The 21,610-nt window shown below is 39.4% G+C and overlaps 1 protein-coding gene across 3 annotated transcripts in view; it reads right to left on the bottom strand.

Annotated features, from left to right (window-relative positions):
- Nucleotides 1-11,942: 11,942 nt before the first annotated feature.
- The window catches only part of cgnl1.S (cingulin-like 1 S homeolog), a 71,007-nt gene continuing 61,339 nt past the window's right edge, over nucleotides 11,943-21,610 (bottom strand). For 2 of the 3 annotated variants that reach the window (XM_018255472.2, XM_041588319.1), the window contains 5 exons: nucleotides 17,482-17,565; nucleotides 16,459-16,583; nucleotides 13,944-14,052; nucleotides 13,509-13,672; nucleotides 11,943-12,477 (listed from right to left, as the gene is read on the bottom strand). In XM_018255472.2, coding sequence (XP_018110961.1) covers nucleotides 12,342-12,477; nucleotides 13,509-13,672; nucleotides 13,944-14,052; nucleotides 16,459-16,583; nucleotides 17,482-17,565 — 618 coding nt within the window. In that variant the 3' untranslated portion in view covers nucleotides 11,943-12,341. The remainder of the gene's footprint in view (nucleotides 12,478-13,508; nucleotides 13,673-13,943; nucleotides 14,053-16,458; nucleotides 16,584-17,481; nucleotides 17,566-21,610) is intronic. The other variant, XM_018255473.2, reaches the window with a different exon arrangement.

Below are 21,610 nucleotides of genomic sequence, written 5' to 3'. Positions count from 1 at the left end.
CAGCCCTGTAGCATCAGCTTATATTACAGGCAACCCTCATTTACTGCTTTATAATTTGAGACAACCTCTAAGCTTAGCTTCTCAACAGCTGCTCAGAGCCCACTGAGTATGTGAGTGGCACAGACACTATACAAGATGGTGACCCCCTGTGACAAGTTTGAAGACTTGGATCATTGTTGTTATTGACAAGCTGGAATTTTAGGCTGTGCAATAAGTTCAGTATATACAATATGGCATTTTTTGATATAATCATTTTTAGGGCTTAGTTCTCCTTGAACAACTTGAGTATAATCACAGATCAGCCAGGTTTCCCCTAGTCTTTTTTCTCACCCAGAGCAAATGTTTGAGGGTGGGCCAGTGGGCCAAGTTTTTCCATTGATTGTCTATATATATATATATATATATATATATATATATATATATATATATATATATATATATATATATATATATATATATATATATATATATATATATATATATATACACTCAACTTACTCTACTTTCAACAAAAAAAATAACAGTGGTATGTCTTTAATTTCCCAGGAGCACTACTGGGGTGTTTTCTGAACAATGATTTTTAGTGAAGCAATATTTAGTTGTATGAAATTAAATCAAATGTGAAAAACTGGCTGTGCAAAAATGTGGGTACCCTTGTAATTTTGCTAATTTGAATGCATGTAACTGCTCAATACTTATTACTGGCAACACCAGATTGGTTGGATTAGCTCGTTAAGCCTTGAACTTCATAGGCAGGTGCGTCCAATCATGAGAAAAGGTATTTAAAGTGGCCAACAGTGGCGTAACTACGGGGGAAGCAGGGGGTACCAGGGCCCTCCCTCACCTAGTTACGTTATTGGTGGCCAATTGCAAGTTGTGCTTCTGTTTGACTCTCCTTTGAAGAGAGACAGCATGGGATCCTCAAAACAACTCTCTAAATATCTGAAAACAAAGATTGTTCAGTATCATGGTTTAGGGAAAGGCTACAAAAAGCTATCTCAGAGGTTTAAACTGTCAGTTTTAACTGTAAGGAATGTAATCAGGAAATGGAAGGCCACAGGCACGGTTGCTGTAAAACCCAGGTCTGGCAGGCCAAGAAAAATACAGGAGCGGCATATGAGGAGGATTGTGAGAATGGTTACAGACAACCCAAAGATCACCTCCAAAGACCTGCAAGAACATCTTGCTGCAGATGGTGTATCTGTACATCGTTCTACAATTCAGCGCAATTTGCATTTTGACAAGCCACAGTGTGTATGGCGGGAGACAAGCCAACTGTCACCAGAAGACTTGGATATTAGTCGGCTCATCAATCGGGCTGGCCGGAAAAGCGCCAACATCAGTCACTATGTTACAGGATAGATTGTAATGGTTATATCTATGGCCACTTTTAGAAAAATAACTTATCTCATACCACCTATGGTAGGATTGCCACCTTTTCTGGAAAAAATTACCGGCATTCCTATATTCTTGACGTTTTTTGGCACCAAGCATTATTTTTACCGGCCAGGCCGGTAAAATACTGGCTAGATGGCAGCCCTAACCTATGATGAGACCCATAGTTGAGAAGTTCCCCAGTATACTGACTGGCACAGTTGTATAACCCTCTTATAAGACATTTCTATTAAAATAAATGTAAGTCAAGCTTTTTGCAGTGTGTAACAAATGAGAAAAGTGGTGGTGGCCACTGTGAAAAGAAACTTCCCTTCATCCCTGTGAATGGCAGTTAGCTGCATTGCTCTTTGCTATATATACTTAGAGCCTGGGCGTGTTTCAACAGCACTGTCACCCTTGTGCTAACACAAAAGGGAGTCATTCTCCCTGCAACTGCCATTTCCTGGCACAACCTCATGGAATTTTTGCAGATTGTAATGCTCAGGAGACAGAGCAGCGAGGGGCAACTGAAAACCATGACTCTCTTTCTGGGAACCGCTTTGTTATTGAGGGGAAATTGTCAGGAAAGCGAGATCTAGAGTCAGATAGTCAGGAAGGAAAACCTACGAAGAAAGTGTTTGGGGATTTTGGCAGGATGGAGAGACCATTGCTGATATATTCATTCATGTCAGTTTCAGTGCAATGTTTTCATACAACTGATCTTATTTACTGAACAAAACAAATCCTTAGAAGCAGCACAAAGACAAGTGCCATTCAGAATACATGGGGCAGTTATAATCGTGCCATAAAAATTGGGTTCTCTGGCACTTAAAGTACTATCTTACCTTAAAATTTACTTTTAGTTAAATGCAGCCAGCTGCATTTTAAGACAAATTTTAGTCTTTTGTGTTTTTAATCATTTTTAAGCAGCTCTCCAGTGTGGAATTTCATGTGATTGTTCAGTCCCATATAAGCTAAGATATGACCCCTATTAGCCAGAAGCATTTTAAATTGGAAACTGGAAGGGCAAGTAATTAAAAAAAATCGATGCAAATTAAGACCAATTAGAAAGCAGCGAACAACAGGCCATTCTATAATATACTAAATAACTTGAAGGTGAACTACCCATTTAATGTATGAGGCATAAAATAATGTGTAAGTGTGCAGCTTATATGTGAATAAAACAGATTCAGTTTGGTGCCCCTAGGCTGCATGGTCCTAGTGCCCGCCTTTGCCCCCACCCCTCCCCACCAAGTCACTTAGGCTCACGGAGTAGCGTTGCACTGGCTAGTAGAAACAATGCAGCTGGGCGGCATGCCACCCCTAAAATCTAGCTGCCCTAGGCCTTTGTGGTAGGGTTGCCACTTCACCCCTTTAAAATGAAAAACCGAACATATATATGGATTACACAGCCTGCATGGCTAATTAGCAATTCATTTAGATGCATGCAGTAGACTGAACGGATTAATGTACAGCCATACATCATGCATCTAAATGAATTGCTAATTAGCCATGCAGGCTATGGGTTGGTGTGGGTGTGATTGCTACAGTCTTTTTTGACTAGAATTACATCTTAATAAAAGATGCATTACATGTTGCTGTGATCTTATACATATTAAAGTTATACCAGGTACATCTCTACTGTCTGAATATTGTTATTACTCCACTGTGGGTTGTTGTGGGTGAAGGGGTTATATATCCATCCAGATTTTATGACATTTTTTGGTATATACTAGTTGTCCAATATTGCAGGTGTCTTGCTTCCAATTAGAAAAGGTAGGAAGGGCTAGACTCCTCCAGTTTTGGGTAAGGGCTCTTACTGACTAGCGGTTGAAGCTGCGATCCCCTCCGTTCCGTTTTTCTGCGTTCAGCCGCAGGGGAGCGCAGGAATAGACGCATTAAGCTTTTTTTCAATGGGGCTATACTCACACAGGCACGTGTACACGTCAAACGCTGGTTGAGACACAACATGCTGCATTTTTCCTGCGTTCTGCTCCTGCACGCGCCTGTGTGAGTACAGCCCCATTGAAAAAAGCTTAATGCGTCTATTCCTAACATACAGAATTACATACATAGAACATAGAGAATTACAAACATAGTGACCAGTAACCGATACAAAAGGTGAAGAAGTCCCTGCGCAAAAGAGCTTACAATCTAAAATAAAAGTTGAGACACAAGGTGTGGGAGTGGGCAAGACCAGAAATAAGCAAGATGAGAGGTGTAGCATAAGGTATTGCATTTGGTAGCTAAACAGAATTAGAGTAGGGTTCTCTAAATAAGTGTGTTTTAAGAGATCTTTTGAAAGCAGAATGGTTGGTAGAAAGTCAAAATGTGGGAGAGAATTCCAGAGGAGGGGTGCAGCCCTTGTAAAGTCTTGAATGTGAGCATGTGAGCAGGTAATGAGAGATGAGTTGAGGAGCAGGTCAACAGAGGAGCCTAGTAAGTGGTTGGGTGAGTATCTAGAGATAAGTTCAGAGATACAGGGTGGGGCAGAGTTATGAACTGAAAGGCAGTGGAAGCCAGTGCAGGGATTGGCAGAGTGGCAGCAGTGTTCATTATGAAAATAGACACGACTACAAAGGAGTATATTATATTACCACTCCTTTTAAATAGAATGTGAGCGAGATGCAATTGGCCCAAAGGGTACACCCACAGTACATACCCAAAAACTCAAATAAAAAGTGTATTATATTGTAGGCCCACAAAAGAAGCAATACCTTATTGGGATAAGTGACAGGGATATATGCTGCATTCTGTATTAGCATTCAATTTTAGACATTACAGTCTAGTTGCTAAGGAGCTATTTGTTATGACAAAATTGTCAATCAAAATATTGTTTGAAATTGAACAGGGTATTAATACCTAACACAGACAGGTTGCACATCAGAATTCCCCTTGACAAAGGCTAAGTGCCGAAACGTTGGGGCATTCTCATCCTTGGCAAGTGTATCCGTTTCTTGTGGTGTTTTAGTTCCTTTTTGCCTTGAAATACTTTCCTGGGGGGTATGTGTATCTTTGCTTATACTGGTGTCTATGTACTATATTGAATGGCAAAAATGTTTTTGATGTATGTTTTACTATTTGAAATATAAAGATTTTTTTTCTTATACCTCCAGTTGTCTGTAAAACATTTTGTTTTGAATGTGCATGCTCAATACACTTTCTAGCAGTGTTCAATATGGACTGGAGAGGTGAGTCTCTGGTGGGAAAGGACAATTAATATTGAGTTACAGTAGTCCAGAGGTGATTTGATGAGAGAGTGATTAAGAATTTGACAGCATAGGTGATAAATGATCGTATTTTGGATACGATTTAAGTGTCACTTAAATCATATCCAAAATACGATCAATTATCGCCTTCAATAGCTATAATGGTAACAATTCCACTATCACCCCCAATCCCCAGGTTCGGTGCGTTGGGGTTCTCCTAGATTCTGCGCTGTCATGTGCTCCTCATATCCAGTCACTTGTTAAATTATGACACTGTTCAAAATTCTCTTTCATGCTTGTCAGACCTATAGATGTCTTTAGGCTTTCACACCATCACACATCTGGTGGCCCATTACACAGGCGCCACAGTCTAGCACTGCGTGAAATCCACAAGATTTTAGGTTTAAGCACTTTCCCCAGATGAATAGTGTGTAACAATAAACGGAATAAAACACACACACCACAAAAAGGGGAAAGTGTTTGTGATTAGTTGTATAGTTCTTCCCAGGGCCTGTCCAATACAGGTGGACACACACAGGATCGAGAGCAACACAATCAGGGCCAGAAGTAGGGGTCGGCAGAAGAGACGTGCCTAGGGTGCAAAGCTTGAGGAGTGCCAGGCATGTACAGTACCTTCCCTGTTGCCTACCCCTAATCCAGTGGAGTGTGTTCCTCTGATATGCGCCTGTTCACTCGTGTTTACATACATGCACATGGTTGCCTGCGTGTATACGTGTGGGTGGTGCAATCAATAATAAAGCCATGCTATAGACCAGTGCTGTCCAACTTCTAAAGTACAGAGGGCCAGAATTTTTCCAATCTACATGGTGGAGGGCCGATAACGGAAGCCAGTGTTAGCCACTCCCTGTTTTTAGACCACACCCACTTTAAACCACACCTATGTTACCGCAAGACCATGTCCACATTAATAGCAAACCAAAAAACCAAATGGTTGGTGCTCACTGCAGGGATAAGGGCTGGAACTAGGGGTAGGCAGAGTAGGCGGCTGTCTAGGATGCCATCATTGAGGGGCGCACTTTTCAAGAGTTTATTTAATAATTTGTTTCAGTAATCATGGTCACCCAGTTGGGTGGAATCCATCTCCTTCCCCTTCTCCTTCTTGCCAGCAAGTAATAGCTCCTTCTGTGCGGTGCACCGCGATGTGCATACACGCGTCAATGACGTCACTGATGTGTTGGGTGACAGAGAGAGGCAGAGAGCTGGGGGGCTGCTTGGTGTGGCTCTCACTGCTCTCAGCCTTGCACAGTTGCACTGAACTAAAGACATTCTTTCTATTACTGTAAAGTGTGAAGCTTCCTGCTGGCACAGCCAGGTACAGATTTGGGGGCCATATGTTTGCTGTTGCTGCTGGGCTGGGCGCTGGCACAGGTACATAAATACTTGGGGGCAATATGATGTGATCAGATTTATTTTTGGCTGCTGCTGACACAGGTAAATATTGGGGGCAATATGATGGCTGCAGGAGGGCTGTATGATGGATGGCTGCTGAGCTTGCTGGTACAGGTGCAGGGGGCAGTAATATAAATGAAAAATTGTTGTACACTTTCTTGCTCTCTTTATTTAAAAACCATCATGGTAAGGAGGGAAATGGTAATGCAGGACAGGGGGGGCACTGAGTGAAGCTCTTGCCTAGGGTGCCAAACTACCTTGTGCCTGTCCTGGCAAGGATGTCACTCATATGTGAAAAAAGTTAAGTCATATAAGACATACCCATAAATCCATATGCCTCCTCTTCCCCTGTGTATAATACACCTCCCCTGTGTATAATACAGTACCCCAGCATATGATTAAACACCTTAGGGGCCACTAACAATAATTTTAAAATGCTAACAAACCCCCAGAACAAATACCAAAGTATGACACACAGGGAGCATATGGAAGACAGAACAGAGCAGGAGACAGGAATCAGGACCAGTCTAATATGTACTACATACAGTGACACAGTGCTGGTGCCTCATTAGCATTTTGAATAAAGTGTGAACAGGAGAACAATGTGGGCAGTTTCAGTCTGGGTCTCAGGTATGAACAGTACAGGGGTTTTAGGATGGGAACAATAGAGGTGTCACAAGTGTGAACAATACAGGGGGATCACAGGTGTGAACAATACAGGGGATTAGTCTGAATTTGAGGTTTAGACAATGCAGGGGCCAATTTATCTCTGTAGTGATAACTTTTAAAGTTTAAATATGGTAAGCAGACACCGGAGGCAGACTTTGATGTGGAGGGCCACATGAGGGGGGGGGCCGCGGGCCGCCAGTTGGACAGCCCTGCTATAGACTATCAAGTCCTTATCTGACAAAAGTAATGTTCCACTAGTTTGATCTGTAAAATAAAAAATACACATATGCATACACTTTTTATGCACTCATCCAATCATTAATGCAAGACTATAATATTACCTGCTTGCATAAATTAGAGAAAGATTAGATTATTGGATTAGATGCATAGATTAATGCCTGAAGACATCTATAGGTCTGATAAGTAAGAAAGTGCTTTTGAGCCTAGTGAGCATCTCTTTTGAAAAGCAGTTGATAAAATGACTTGTTCTCATTTATTGTAGCCTTGTGATGGGAAGGAAGAGGTCATTAGTCTGCAAATAATTATCTGCTGGTGTCCCGCCCTATACCCAGTGTATAAAACAGCCTCCTGCATTGGGATAGGTACCTGCAGAATACCTGCAAGGTGGTTGGGTTTTGGGCAGAAAGTTCCCATTTCCTGATTGTGTGCGTAGTCATGGGGTAACCCGTCTGTGTATCAGGCTAAGTTGCAGGACTCAGGATTCAGACATTACCTTAAAGGGGTGGTTCACCTTTAAGTTAACTTTTAGTATGTTACAGAATTGCTCATTCTAATCAGCTTTTTAATTGGTCTCCATTTTATATTTTTTATAGTTTTTGAATTATTTGCCTTCTTCTTCTGACTCCAGTCCTGACCCCCATCTAAAAACAAATGCTCTGTAAGGCTACAAATGTATTGTTATTGCTTCTTTTTATTATTCATCTTTCTATTCAGGCCCACAACTATTCATAGTCTGGTCTTTTATTCAAATCAGTGCATGGTTGCTAGGGTAATATGGATCCTAGCAACCAGATAGCTAAATTTTAATAAATTAAAAACCACAAATAATATAAAATGAAAACCAATATCAAATTGTCTTGGAATATCAACCTCTACATCCTACAAAAAAGTTTACTCAAAGGTGAACATCCTGTTTAAGACTTGCACTGGATTTAATCAGATTTATGTATGTACTGTATATGTAAATTGTATATTTACATATGTGCCGGTGTACAGTCAAACCCTAATTTTACATTTACTAGAGGACTGGGGGAAAAATGCTAAAATGGGGGGGGGACAGAAATTCAGTGTTTTCCTGAAAAAATGGTGTAAACCACAAAAAAGACTTGGAAAACGCTAATATTCACAGAAGATAAACAGGGTTTTTAATGAAAATGGGCAGAAGTTATGATGTAAAATGTGGAAAAACTGACAGTGTCCCATTGAAACACATTAAATGAACATGAAGGGACTGTAAAAAAAACAAATCCATGATTACCATGGACATGAACTGAGTTTGAATGAAGTCTTAAAGGAGAACTAAACCCTAAAAATGCCACGATACATACTAAACTTATTGCACCAGCCTATAGTTTTAGCTTGTCAATAGCAGCAATGATCCAGGACAGGGGGTCACCATCTTGGAAAGTATGACACTCACATGCTCAGTGGGCTCTGAGCAGCTGTTAAAAAAGCTAAGCTTAGGGGCCGTCACAAATTATCAAGCAGATAAGGCTGATGCTACAGGGCTGATTATTAAATTCTGATGCTAATTGCACTGGTTTTTGTCCTGCCATATAGGCATTACGGTATATGTATTAATAACTAATCAGCCTTATACTGTAACATTTCTATTCTATGTGTACTGTATATTGTGAGTGGGTCACTAAGCTCAGTAAGTGACAGCAGCACAGAGCATGTTCTGTGAACCAGCAGTAATGCGTCTATTCCTGCGCTCCCCTGCGGCTGAACGCAGAAAAACGGAGTGCAGGTAAAAATGCCCGTCAGTAAGAGCCCTTACTGCTAAAGGGCTGGTATAGAAACCCAAAACATAATTTTAAAACATTTCTAGCCTACTTCTTTAGTTCTCCTTTAAAATTATATGATTACCCTTGTTATTTGTGAGGTTAAGAGCAGTCAGAATATATTTACAGATTAAACAATATTTTTCTTTTCAGTGTCATATCCTTAGAAAGAAAGTGTTATACTGTATTTGGACACCAGATGGCAGTGTTCTTCTGCAAATCTCATGTCACATATTCAGTAGGTGATAGCAGGGCTGCACTGACATAGCAGGATTTAATTTTGCGCTCTCATAGCTGAAAGGTTTCCGTGGTGGCTTTGTGCATAAAGGTCTTTCCAAAGTCAGAGGTGTGTGAAAAGCCATTGGTCACCTTGCAATGTCCTATATTGTGTCAGGATAAAATATATGCATGCGCAGGGTGTCAGAATATTGATTGTAGATTTAGAACAACCTTGCAAAGCCCAAGTGAAACATAACAATTATAAATCATGTTGGAGAGATCAATAAGTTGTGCCATCAACCTTGTTTGACCCACAAATCTTCTTTTCTCCTAACTAGAGATTAAGCATTGCAAGTTATGAGTTGTTACCAGATGATGTAGATCGGTATCATCTTCGGACACAGCAATCAAAAACTCCTTTAAATGCCAATGTATAGATGTTAGAAAGTGGTCCAGCCAAGCCTATCAGATGCCATAACATCCATAAAGGTACCTATTAGCCTGGCTCTGACTTCTAAAAGCTGGAGGGTCACACTTGCTTGTCAGAATACCAGACAACATCCTGGTGGGCCCCAGCCCATGACTATTGCCATCAACCCTTATTTTGTTTCCATCATATAACACCGAACTATATTGGCAGCATATTGATCCATGTATGGGACCACCTTAACTACTTCCCAGACAGATATCTGGCTTGTGGGATTCTGCATTTGTGTGGCCCCTGCGGGACAGAACAGGGACAAAGGGGCTGATCTGGAAGAGCTTGGAGGTTCAGTGCTAGCATGCTGAAAGGCATCTGTGCCCATCCTACTGTGTCAAGAAATCCAATATACTGCAGCACACTGTAATTTGTGTAAATATAAAGATGTGCTTTATTGGCTCAAATACAAGCAGACATGTGGCATCCAATATACTGCAGCACACTGTAATTTGTGTAAATATAAAGATGTGCTTTATTGGCTCAAATACAAGCAGACATGTGGCTGTGTCAAGTCCTATCCTCAGGAACAATATAGGAATAAAGCAGCATTTCCTTCTCTTCTGTTACTGCCCTGCCACCCCTATGTCATTTATGTAACACATATACACTGCATTGTACTCAGCTCCAGATATGGGCACCCCAAACCTCCGCTTCCAGTCATTGTATTAAGTCTAGTACTGCCACAAACCTAAATTATAACTCCACACCCTCGAGACCTGTTCAATGGGGTGGCCCGGGTACACCCAGTTATTAAAGACTCTCAAATCTCAAAATTACTAGTGAAAATGTGCAAAAAATAAAATACATACTGTAATTAGGTGCATTTGAAATGTTTCTTTAATTGCCATGCAGCCAAGCTTTGGTTAGGGAAACACCTTGGCAAGGCCTCATCTGGAGTATGCAGTGCAGTTTTGGACTCCAGTGCTTAAGAGGGATATAAATGAGCTGGAGAGAGTGCAGAGACGTGCAACTAAATTGGTTAGAGGGATGGAAGACAAATTATGAGGGTAGACTGTCAAGGTTGGGGTTGTTTTCTCTGGAAAAAAGGCGCTTGCGAGGGGACATGATTACACTTTACAAGTACATTAGAGGACATTATAGACAAATAGCAGGGGACCTTTTTACCCATAAAGAGGATCACCGTACCAGAGGCCACCCCTATAGACTAGAAGAAAAGAACTTTCATTTGAAGCAACGTAGGGGGTTCTTCACAGTCAGGACAGTGAGGTTGTGGAATGCACTGCCGGGTGATGTTGTGATGGCTGATTCTGTTAATGCCTTTAAGAATGGCTTGGATGATTTTTTGGACAGACATAATATCAAAGGCTATTGTGATACTAAGCTCTATAGTTAGTATAGGTATGGGTATATAGAATTTAATTAAAAGTAGGGGGGGGGTGTATGGATGCTGGGTTTTCATTTGGAGGGGTTGAACTTGATGGACTTGTCTTTTTTCAACCCAATTTAACCTTTGTGTAGCAAATTGCTAGACCATGGTTCGTTCTGATTTTCTCCTTCATCAGGAGCTGTTCTTTTGAGAAAATACATCAAATGTAAGACCAAGCCATTGGTTCAGTGTTTGAGGCAACTGTAAATGATTGGGCATCCAGATAAGCCCAAGAGCTAGGGGCTAAAGTGGGGTGGGATGTGGCTATATCATAGCTTTTATTTTGTCGCTGTTGTGTCAGTGTCTAAAATGCTGGGGCCACTGTGTTATATTATGCTGGGTCTGGTGCTACTGAGTCATAAAACACTTGGAGAACTTTGATATACTGTATGTGGGCCGCTGTGTCCATCATATATTTCTGGGGACATTATCATGAAATGCTGGCTTCCCTTTGCCATACATTGCTGGAGCTACTGTGCCAAAGGAAAACAGTTATTTCGGAGGTGCACCTGCTGTGTCTCTACTTTCCAAATCAGTGGTTTTAAATGTGGGTGTGAATAAAACTGCTGTATTTCTTCATGGTTTGGATCACTCTGATCATTGGCTACACTAACAATTATAATGGACCCTTCCCCAGCAGGTTATTAACTATAAAACCCACATGCACAATAGTGGCAACAGCACATTCATTTCCATACAAAAGTACATACTGTTTGGCCATGCATATGGATCACAACTTTCCATTGTTCTATTACTTCTGTCCAGTTGCCCTAACAATCAGAACTGCAGGAAGAGAAAAGGACCTGCACAGTTGCAACTCTTTTTCCACTACTCATTTGGCCAACCAAGGGAACATTTTCATCAAGGCAGATACTCCTCAACCCACCACAATAGGAGGATTATTGCCCCTCCCCCAATATTGGCCCAACTGCCTTACTACTTCTCGTCATCATTTATAGCTTGATCAATGATGAGAGGGTCCTATCCTCCTATCCATTCTGGGTCAACCATTGTCCTCTTATATACAGTCCCAATTGTCTGGACACATTGTTCTGCAAGTCTATCTTATCACAGCCAATCTGTAGTTGCCCAGAAGGAACCTACCTTCATTGGATGGGGGGCAAGCAATTTTCTTGGAGAAAGTAGACGAAGAAAAACAAACTGTAGAATTTCTATACCACGTCTGGCACTGCCACTTTGTTGGCACCATTTTAAACATGACTTTATGCGGCCCAGTAATAGAGGTAATATTAGAAAGAAAATAGTTTATTTGATAATGGTAAGAAATTAAGTCACCAATGTGATTTTACAAAATTGAAGTGTATGAATCAATAAAACAAATATATACATCTTTTTTTCTGTCTATGTAATAGTTATTAAATAACTGTAGCGCATAGACTTAAAATCATAATAGCAATTTGGAAGGTTTTCAGTGAAATAATTTGCATGGCAAAGTATAAATGATTGTTTTAGATCAAGCATAACATTTACATACAAAAATCAGAATACTGCAACTGAAAATTCAGCTGCCTTTCCAATAATACATATAATTACATATAATATGCAGCTCAGGCTCGTATACCATCATCCCTAGAGAATGTATATATAGATGGACTATCATAAAGGCTCTCCCCATCAGTGCTCAGGTCATCGTCATCATCCTCAAGGTCATTAACCATTCGGCTTGGAGAACTTTTGCGTCTGCTATTGGAATAAATAGGTGAGATTTCTGTTTAGATTTTTTTTCATTTGCAGTTTTCTGGGGCTACTAAAACTATGCACAGTGCCAAACTGAAACCGTTTAAAGGAAATTAACTATCTACTGTATATCTTTACTCGGAATCTTGATTTGTTGTAGAACTTCCGGTCAACCCAACTGCCATTGTGTAATGTCAATTTATTTTAGAGAAGTTACATAGTTATTGAAACTGAAAAAATAAAAATACATGTGCATAAAACACTCTCACTTCCATAATCACTATTCTTCAGATGAAAGACAGTTCCTTTCTGACTCCAGAATGGTTAACTTTGCACCTATTGTTACATTCTCTTTGTGGATCTCTGGCATTTTACATTATGTTGGGATTATAGATGATAGAGCAAATTAATTTAACTGCATGGACAATGACTGTAGGCCTACAGTACTCTGTGTTAATAAATACACAGGGCCTTTCATGGACTTTAACATGGATGACTATAAATAATGCACAAGAAACCAAGAGATTTTCAGGCAGATTCACAACAGTGTGCAAAGGAAATGACCTGTGCATTCCAATCAGATGTATAGAGCCATTACAGAGGTAAATTCGGATTTCGGAGTTCATGTAGAAGTAATGGCAGAGGTCCAGTGACCCATTTGAAGAAGTTAATAGCCTTCCTGACATTCAAGTATTTTTGCAGAGAAAAAACTTGATTCGAGTTCCGTCTAATTAGGTTCAAACTTGATTCGAGTTTTTGGGCCTGTAATATTCGTTCACGCTTTAGACGTTAGAGTTTTTCCTTAAATAAGATAAACTCAACCTTTGATAATTATGCCCCAAAGTGTCACACTTTACTTCCAGAATGCTCCTCGGTCTAAAGATCCTCCTCTTGAACTAAAAGCTGGCTCTATGGATTACAGATTGTATTTTGTCTACTATATTACACAAATATAACATTTCTAATTTTACAAGCAACAAGCTGCATTAATAATACAAAAGAACCAGTTATGGTCAGTAATCTCACAGCTTTCTCACCTGAGTTCCTTTTTAGCAGCGGTAAATTGAGCTTGAAGTTGGTCATTTAAATCCGTTTGCTCTTCTAGATCCCTCTGCAATTTCTTTTTAGTGCTCTCTAGTCTGTCTATTTCCTCTTCAGCTTCTTCAACTTGCCTCTTCATTGACTTCAGTCTCAAACTTAACTAAAGGTTGGAAATGGAAACACAAGCAGGGCTTAATAGATTTAATATTCTCTCTGTGATGGATGTACTGGCGGAGAGCCACTGAAATTAAATATTTTGATTTCAAACACAAGGCAATTAAAACCTCTGAAACTAAATCTGTATAAAGGTATTAATCCACAGCATTAGTTTAAAGGTCTGGGCAGCTTGAGCACATATACAAATTAAAATACTATGTAGCAAAGTTCTAGAGAAGGATAAATATGCATCAAACGGACCAAATCATTGCTACCTGATCTTTTTGATCCGTTAGCGTAAGGTGCTCGTCATCCACTTGCATCATTAACTCCTTAACTTTCCGTTCCAGCTTGCGGTTGTTGAGCTGGAGACTTGCCCGGTCCCTAGGAGAGAGGGAAAGAACATTGGTTGAATGTTAAGCAGGAATTCGAGCCAGCACTTGTTCAGCTGTCTCCTTTCACTTCACTCAGAATGCTGATCAAATGTACAACCCTTTTTAATATTCCAAGCAATTACCAGCGGAAGCGCTGAACATTCAGAAGAGTCATAAAAATATATTCACTAAATCATTTATGCCTGTTGGCAACTAATGGCTGTTCAGACATAATTATAAAGAGATCCCTTAAAGTACTGGAGACAGCATTGTCATTGATACTAGTATTGTAAAGCACACCACTACAGTGTTAGATTTCTAAACTTTATCTGCCGAGTAAAATGCACAGGAATAAACAATGTAATTGCAAAACAATTATTGGAACGGACTATTCAGCCATGAAAATACCTACAGATTTCTTTCCTTAACAAGGTGGCCTCATACAGGTTTTAAATACATTTACTGGTCAGCTTTGTTAAGAATTCCTGGTGATCTGCTACTATGTGCAGCCATGACAACATAAAGTGACAAAATAACAACACAAAGACATTAAAGCGATTAATTAAACCTTCACATTATTCTCCTTGCCAACCTTACAAACACCACCGTATTGTTCGTAGGGTAGGCACTTAAAGAGCAATCCTTCAGTCAGAAGTAGTCAGAAGTAGTAAAAAAGGCCTTTATTGAAGTACAAGTGTGGATTATAGCCTCACGTGTTTCGTGTTCTAACAACACTTCAATCATAGGCATCTTATAAACACCCCTCTACACATAAAGAGAAAATCAGTGAGGCTGCTGATTGCAACCATTATAAATAGTGTTTGGTGTAGATTGTCTATATATTGTTGTATGATATACTGTACTTAAACATAGCTATTACAGCAATTACTGGCAGATTTGGCCAGTTTAATTGTACCCAGAATAACCTTCCGCAGAGGCAAGAACATACACTTAAGAGTTCACCAGAACAGGTCAGCACTGCAAGGACCTGCCCTGAAGGTCTGTACTAGTATGCTCCCCAGCCACATTATAGTAGTGTGACAACACACCATTGTGAAAGCACGCACAACTACAATACTATGAACAGTTCTGAGTTGCGGGGAACCCACAGCAAATACTGCAGTGCAGGTGGTTACCTCTGCATTCCAAGTACTGACCAATTAATAGCCAGACCTAGCCAAGTACCTAATCACTGTTTATAACTTATAAGGCTTGATAATGAGATTGATAATTAAGAGAATGCTCAGGAATCAAGACTCGTATAATGTACAGGGGGAGCACAAAGCTCTTACACCAAAAAGGAATCTAAATTGTTTCATTGGAAATTTTATACACAAAACAGGGTATAAAAATCAACAAAGAAAGATGAATTATTGTCCTACAAAAGGGAAATACTGTTTATTCTGCAAAGCTTTAAAGGGCGTTACATAGGGTTGAAAAAAGACAAAGTCCATCAAGTTCAACCCCTCCAAATGAAAACCCAGCATCCATAAACACAGCCCTCCATACTTTCACATAAATTCTATATACCCATATACTAACTATAGAGTTTAGTATCACAATAGCCTTTGATATTATGTCTGTCCAAGAAATCATCCAAGTCACTCTTAAAGGCATTAACAGAATCAGCCATCACAACATCACCCGGCAGTGCATTCCACAACCTCACTGTCCTGACTGTGAAGAACAACCTACGTTGCTTCAAATGAAAGTTCTATTCTTTTAGTCTGAAGGGGTGGCCTCTGGTACGGTGATCCTCTTTATGGGTAAAAAGGTCCCTTGTTATTTGTCTATAATGTCCTCTAATGTACTTGTAAAGTGTAATCATGTCCCCTCGCAAGCTCCTTTTTTTCCAGAGAAAACAACCCCAACCTTGACAGTCTGCCCTCATAATTTAAGTCTTCTGTCCCTCTAACTAGTTTAGTTGCACGTCTCTGTACTCTCTCCAGCTCATTTATATCCCTCTTAAGGACTGGAGTCCAAAACTGCACTGCATACTCCAGATGAGGCCTTACCAGGGACCTATAAAGAGGCATAATTATGTTTTCATCCCTTGAGTTAATGCCCTTTTTTATGCCAGACAGAACTTTATTTGCTTTAGTAGCCACAGAATGACACTGCCCAGAATTAGACCACAGAATACTGACCAACAGCAAGTTTGGAGCAGGTCATGAGGCTCCATAATAGAGTGGGTGGGGTTTTGTTTAGATAACATATAAAAGATAGCTGAACACAGTAGAGTGATCACAAACAACTAATATACTAAAAGAATGTTAAGTCAAAGCAATCACTTTCAGTTTCATAATTCACTTTACTACAACAAGATATTTGAGGTACGGTTACATGATACCATTTCTGAAGTTCTCATGTGCAAACCTACAATTGCTATTCATGCTCATGTGTACCCTCACTTTACCTTTCTTCATTTTCCAGGCGTTCTTCCAGCTCTGCTATTCTCGTTTCCATTTGTGTGACAAGCCCTTCTTTATTTGATCTGTGTGAATTTTCAAAATGAACTATTCTGCTCTTCAGGTCTTTGTTCTAGAAATAATAAAAACAGCGGTCTCACAACAATACACAACTTAATGACAATATACTTAATTCAAAACAGGACAAATACTTGTGTAGCTCACTGTAAATCTACACCTAATGCACAGTTTCTCTTCATTGATATTGGAGCTTTGTGATGCCTTTGTATTAAATTCGTTCTGAGGGGAAATTTACCCAATACTTTAAATACTTAAGTGCTATGGCACAAGGGGCATTTTCACCACCATCATTTATAAATAAAAAACAGTGGTGGTCAAAGTGTCCGTTAGCGATAAATGGCAATCACAATGCCTAAGGCAGGTACAACTGTCACAGATAGCCCACAACTCAAATGCTAAAGTGTTGGCAATCAAAAAGCAGTGACTTCAGAAAGTCTACTGTAGCAAGTGAAGCATGTGCACACCCGAGCCCTTCAGAGATAATTAAATCAGATGCATGGACCCTGGGAAGTCGGCACTTCCCCCAAACAGACAGGAACAGAAAAATAGATACCGGCACTCGTGGCAATTTCAAAGCCCCTTACGTGTTTATTTTCGCGTCCAATCATTTCGGGGGCATTCCCCCTTCGTCAGGGTTTCATATCACCTGACGAAGGGGGAATGCCCCCGAAACGTTGTGACGCTAAAATAAACACGTACGGGGCTTGTCCCCGGTTTGAAATTGCCATGAGTGCCGGTATCTATTTTTCTGTTCCTTCAGAAAGTCTACTGCATGTAAGGCTGGATTATTTTACTACTACTTTTCTTTGTATTTGGGATGTGTCTTATTTTTCTTTCAATCTTTATTCACTTCGTTGCCAGTGGCAAACAAATGGCAAGTCATTGCCAAAATACACAGTTCCCAAACACTACCAACTCCTGGCAAAGGCCTTGCCCCAGCCGATTATTACCTGTCTTTCCAATGATATTTTATCACACTCTAGATCTTGTTTTGTTGCTCTCTCTTGAAAAAGTTCACTCCTCATTTGCTCAATCTGCCATGAAAAGTGAAAATTATGGTTAATGGAAGTAAACATGTCTAATTTGCAACAGGGTTTTTGGGATTATGTGCCAAACAAATTGCAGGGTGAGCACATATATACAGAACACTGATATGTAGCACATGCTGGTCTATGCTGTCTCACTTGCAATTTTATTTTATTCAGCAGAGTTATAATGATCCTTTATTTCTATAGTGCTAAGGAACACTAGTTCTTTTGGGGACACTAAGGACATATATTTCTTATGTCATTTTATGTATCTGCCACACATCAAGTCTATAACTGAATGCATGGAGTGGCACTACAACATTGACACACAGTGACTCATGTGCAGCACATTTTGCCGATTGATGCATATGCTTACACTACAGGCTTCAGAAAACAAATTGTTTGTGCCCTTAATGAAAGTCTATAAGCAACAACAGACTTTATTCACAAGGTATAATGTCACACAGAGTTGTGTTGAAGGTATATGGCATGTGACCTGCCTTGTTACAGGTCTTTACTGCTAAAAGGAGAAAAAGCAACCAGCAGGGGGCAATACATACATCAAAATACAGCACAGAAATTTAAAAAAAGAAAACTGTTCAGAGAAATTAAAGTCCAGAAGACTAAGGATGATACAAACACTTTGCTTCAGAAGTTATTTCTGCAAAAACTTGTTGCATTATGAACCACTTGCTGTTACCTAAGCTACTGCTGTACTTTCGTATATTTATAATATTATATAATTTATAATTAATGTTATGTTTATAGCAGAATATAGCCAGCAACCATGATTATAAGAACAATTACTGAAGTAAACATTAACATTGCTTAATGAAAAAAAAACAATGCTTTTGTATAATATGAATAACATGTTGTGCTAATATTTCTCTTATTAGTTTACTAATTAGTATTACTATTAGGTACTATTAGTTTACTGCAGAGCACAAAATAGGGCTTACTGGTGCTTGGCCTGAGGCAAACATCCTGATTGAGGGCTGATTTAATGTAAATAATTTCTGCCCAACCCGTGGACTCAGAAATAAAAGGCCTTAGTGCACTGACATTTGCATCTATATATCTGTAAGTTACAATGTTTGATCCAGGGTTGGACTGGCCCCTGATGTGGAAGCCCCGATGGGCCCACACACCCCCAGTCTGACTCTGGTTTGGTCCATACTACATTATCTAAAAAACACATTCTGGATTATATAGTTCTTGTAACAGAACAAATACTGTTAGTGTACCCTTGTTTAACAGTTTGCCACCTCTTTTTATATTACTGTAAATATATCTGTAAATGTCTATGTATTTGAACACAGATTTTTAGGGTGCGAGGAACAGCAGCACAGGGAAATGGAAGAGGCCTCCTTAGTGGTGCAAGGGAAACATACTACAAATGTAAGGTTTTCAAACATGCTCATTTTGGCAGCAAGGGACCCCTTCACCCAACAATCCCATTTACACAGAGCTCAAATTCAGCTGTTGCTATAATAACCAATGCCAGGGTATCATGCGGATAGCAATCTTGTTAGTGCAGGGCTATGAGTAGGGTTGACACATGGATGTTGCTGTGCTGGTATAAATGTTGCTTGATGCCAGTGTTATTAATTGGGGAAAGGTGGCAACCCTAGCTATGGGTCAATAAGACCAGCACCATGCAGCTTGTCTAGGCTGAGATATGTAAAAGGAGTCAGTCTGATGTGTTGGCCTGATCAGATATAAATCATAGTTCCAAATAACCTGAAGATCTCCAAATAATGTATACGTCAAGTTCTAAAGAGGTCTCTAGAATTATAAGGGGGAGGGGCTATGTCTAGACTAAAACAAAGAGGCCTACTGTAGGTAACCTATATTCCGCTTTTCAGTAGAAGAAACGGATTTGCCCTTTATATGGTGAGACAAGGACATCATATAAGAGTTCCTATACTAATTACATGGCATCGGTCATTGAAATCACCAAATTGTTAACATTTCCTATGAAGAGATTGCTCTCATAATGCATTCAGACTCACGTATGTTTCCGGAATCTACTGTTAAAGCATGGCCTCACATTCCAGAGCAGTTAGGGAGAGCTCACATGGGCTCATTCCTACTTAACATAAATGGCTGGGCTTGTATTTGTACAAAGCAGCCCCAAGGTGCAATAATTATACTTTATGCCTGTACATTTGAGATTTTTTGCAGTAACAAAAATGTGGGAATAAAGATAACAGTTTATGCACAACTGGCAGATCATGAGACTTATTGGCAGGAAGAAACAATTTTAAGGTTAACTAAACAAGAGTGACAGAAGTGATTCCTTTGAATAATGGTATAGAAATATTACACATCAAGCTTTTGGGACTATGTGGTCCCTTCTTCAGGCATTTTATAAAATGAAGCTGAAAGTACTGGCCATATCATTTAAAGCAAACTAGATGTGTACCACGGTATACTGTATTACCCACTTTTTTTGGTGTCGTATATTCTAGATACCGGTAAGAGGAAAGGTTGAATCCAGGGCTCATATAATTCCTGTTTTCAAAAGTGTAACGAAACGGGTGTTTCTATTTTTCTTTGGTTTATTGTGTGCTGGTGCATATTTAACCTTCCCAGGCATTTCTGTCCTGTCTCTCCTACAGAATCCACATGTGAAACATTCACTGCATAGCATCATGAAATAGACACAATGTTGTCTCTTCATCTGTACCTCAAATTTAAAGGCATAACCCACATATGGGTAGGCCTCAAAAATGAACTTTTTGATTCAAACTTTCAATCTAACAAGGTGCAGAAGTAAAGCAAAGTCTTGTTACATATTGTGATTTATCATGGCTTTACTGTAATCATACGACAGAATGGAATGCGGATGTGTGTGTGGGGGGGGAATGCAAGTAGTGGAGTCTGTTTGAGCAAAGACTCTCCAGTCATGTTGAGATATATATAGATATAGATATATAATTGTTTCACTTGCAAATCACTGTACAATTAAAACAAGTACGACAACTTTATAAGGTGTGGTGACTTCAGTATCAGAGGAGCAGCTTTATGTACTTTCGGATGTTACAGACAGTAAGGAGGTTATATATTAAAGTCTGATTTTTTCTGGTCAGGATTTTAAAGGGGGAAAAACCTAAACATTTTTGTGATTTATTAAACCCCAATGATGTTAAAAGTCCAAATAAAAAAGTACTTCAACCTGCCAAGTTCATGTAGAAGTTAATGGCAGATGTCCATGGTCGTGTTTTCGGGCATCAAATCGGAAAAAGTTGCAGGTTTCAGCGACAAATCCGCAAAATTCTTACGATTTGGATTTTTCATGATTTATTGATTTTCAGAAAAATGTATTGATAAATAAAGAGAAAAAGTCTGTGCGGATTTGGTCAGAGTAGTTTTCAGAAAATAGTGAGAACTTTTTGGACTTTGATAAATAACCTCCTTAAAGTGCTAAGCATAGGCACCTTATTGCATTGACTCATAACAATTTTAGCATGATGCTTGAAATGGGGTAGATAGATTCAGGTACACAAGCAACTAATCATCAATAAAAGGAAAATAATACTATTAAATGGGTTTTTCACATTCAAAAAACTTCAGTTCAGTTGTTTCCAGATTGCTCCAGAAATAAAGATATTTTCAATTGCTTTCTGTTTTCTATTTTTGACAGTTTTTCCAATATGAAAGTTTAATGTTCCTGTCTTTAATCCAGGTGTGGAATCTGAACTGTTACAATCTACTACATTTAGTTGAAACATATAGAAACAATAGTTGATACATTTCTCGGCAGCATCTGGAATATTAGCAACTATTGTATTGATTCTAACAGTGGCCTTTAATGAAACTCAGGGATTCTGCTCAGTAGGGACAAAGATAAGAAATCAATTAAATGTATTTAGAACAGTTTACAGTCGGCGACCCCCCTGGAGCTGCTTCAGAAAGACAAAAATTTGAAAAAAAGCTGAAAGGGGTTGGAAAGTGAACAACCCCTTTAACTGATTTTTTAAAAGAAAGTTTTAGATGTTGGGGGCACCTAAGATCTGAATTCATAACCAGAATGATGATATTCATTTTG

Source organism: Xenopus laevis, chromosome 3S (assembly GCF_017654675.1).
Source record: "Xenopus laevis strain J_2021 chromosome 3S, Xenopus_laevis_v10.1, whole genome shotgun sequence".
Classification (NCBI taxonomy): Eukaryota; Metazoa; Chordata; class Amphibia; order Anura; family Pipidae; genus Xenopus; species Xenopus laevis.
Note: the sequence above shows the minus strand (reverse complement) of the source record. Positions and strands in the feature narration are given on the sequence as shown.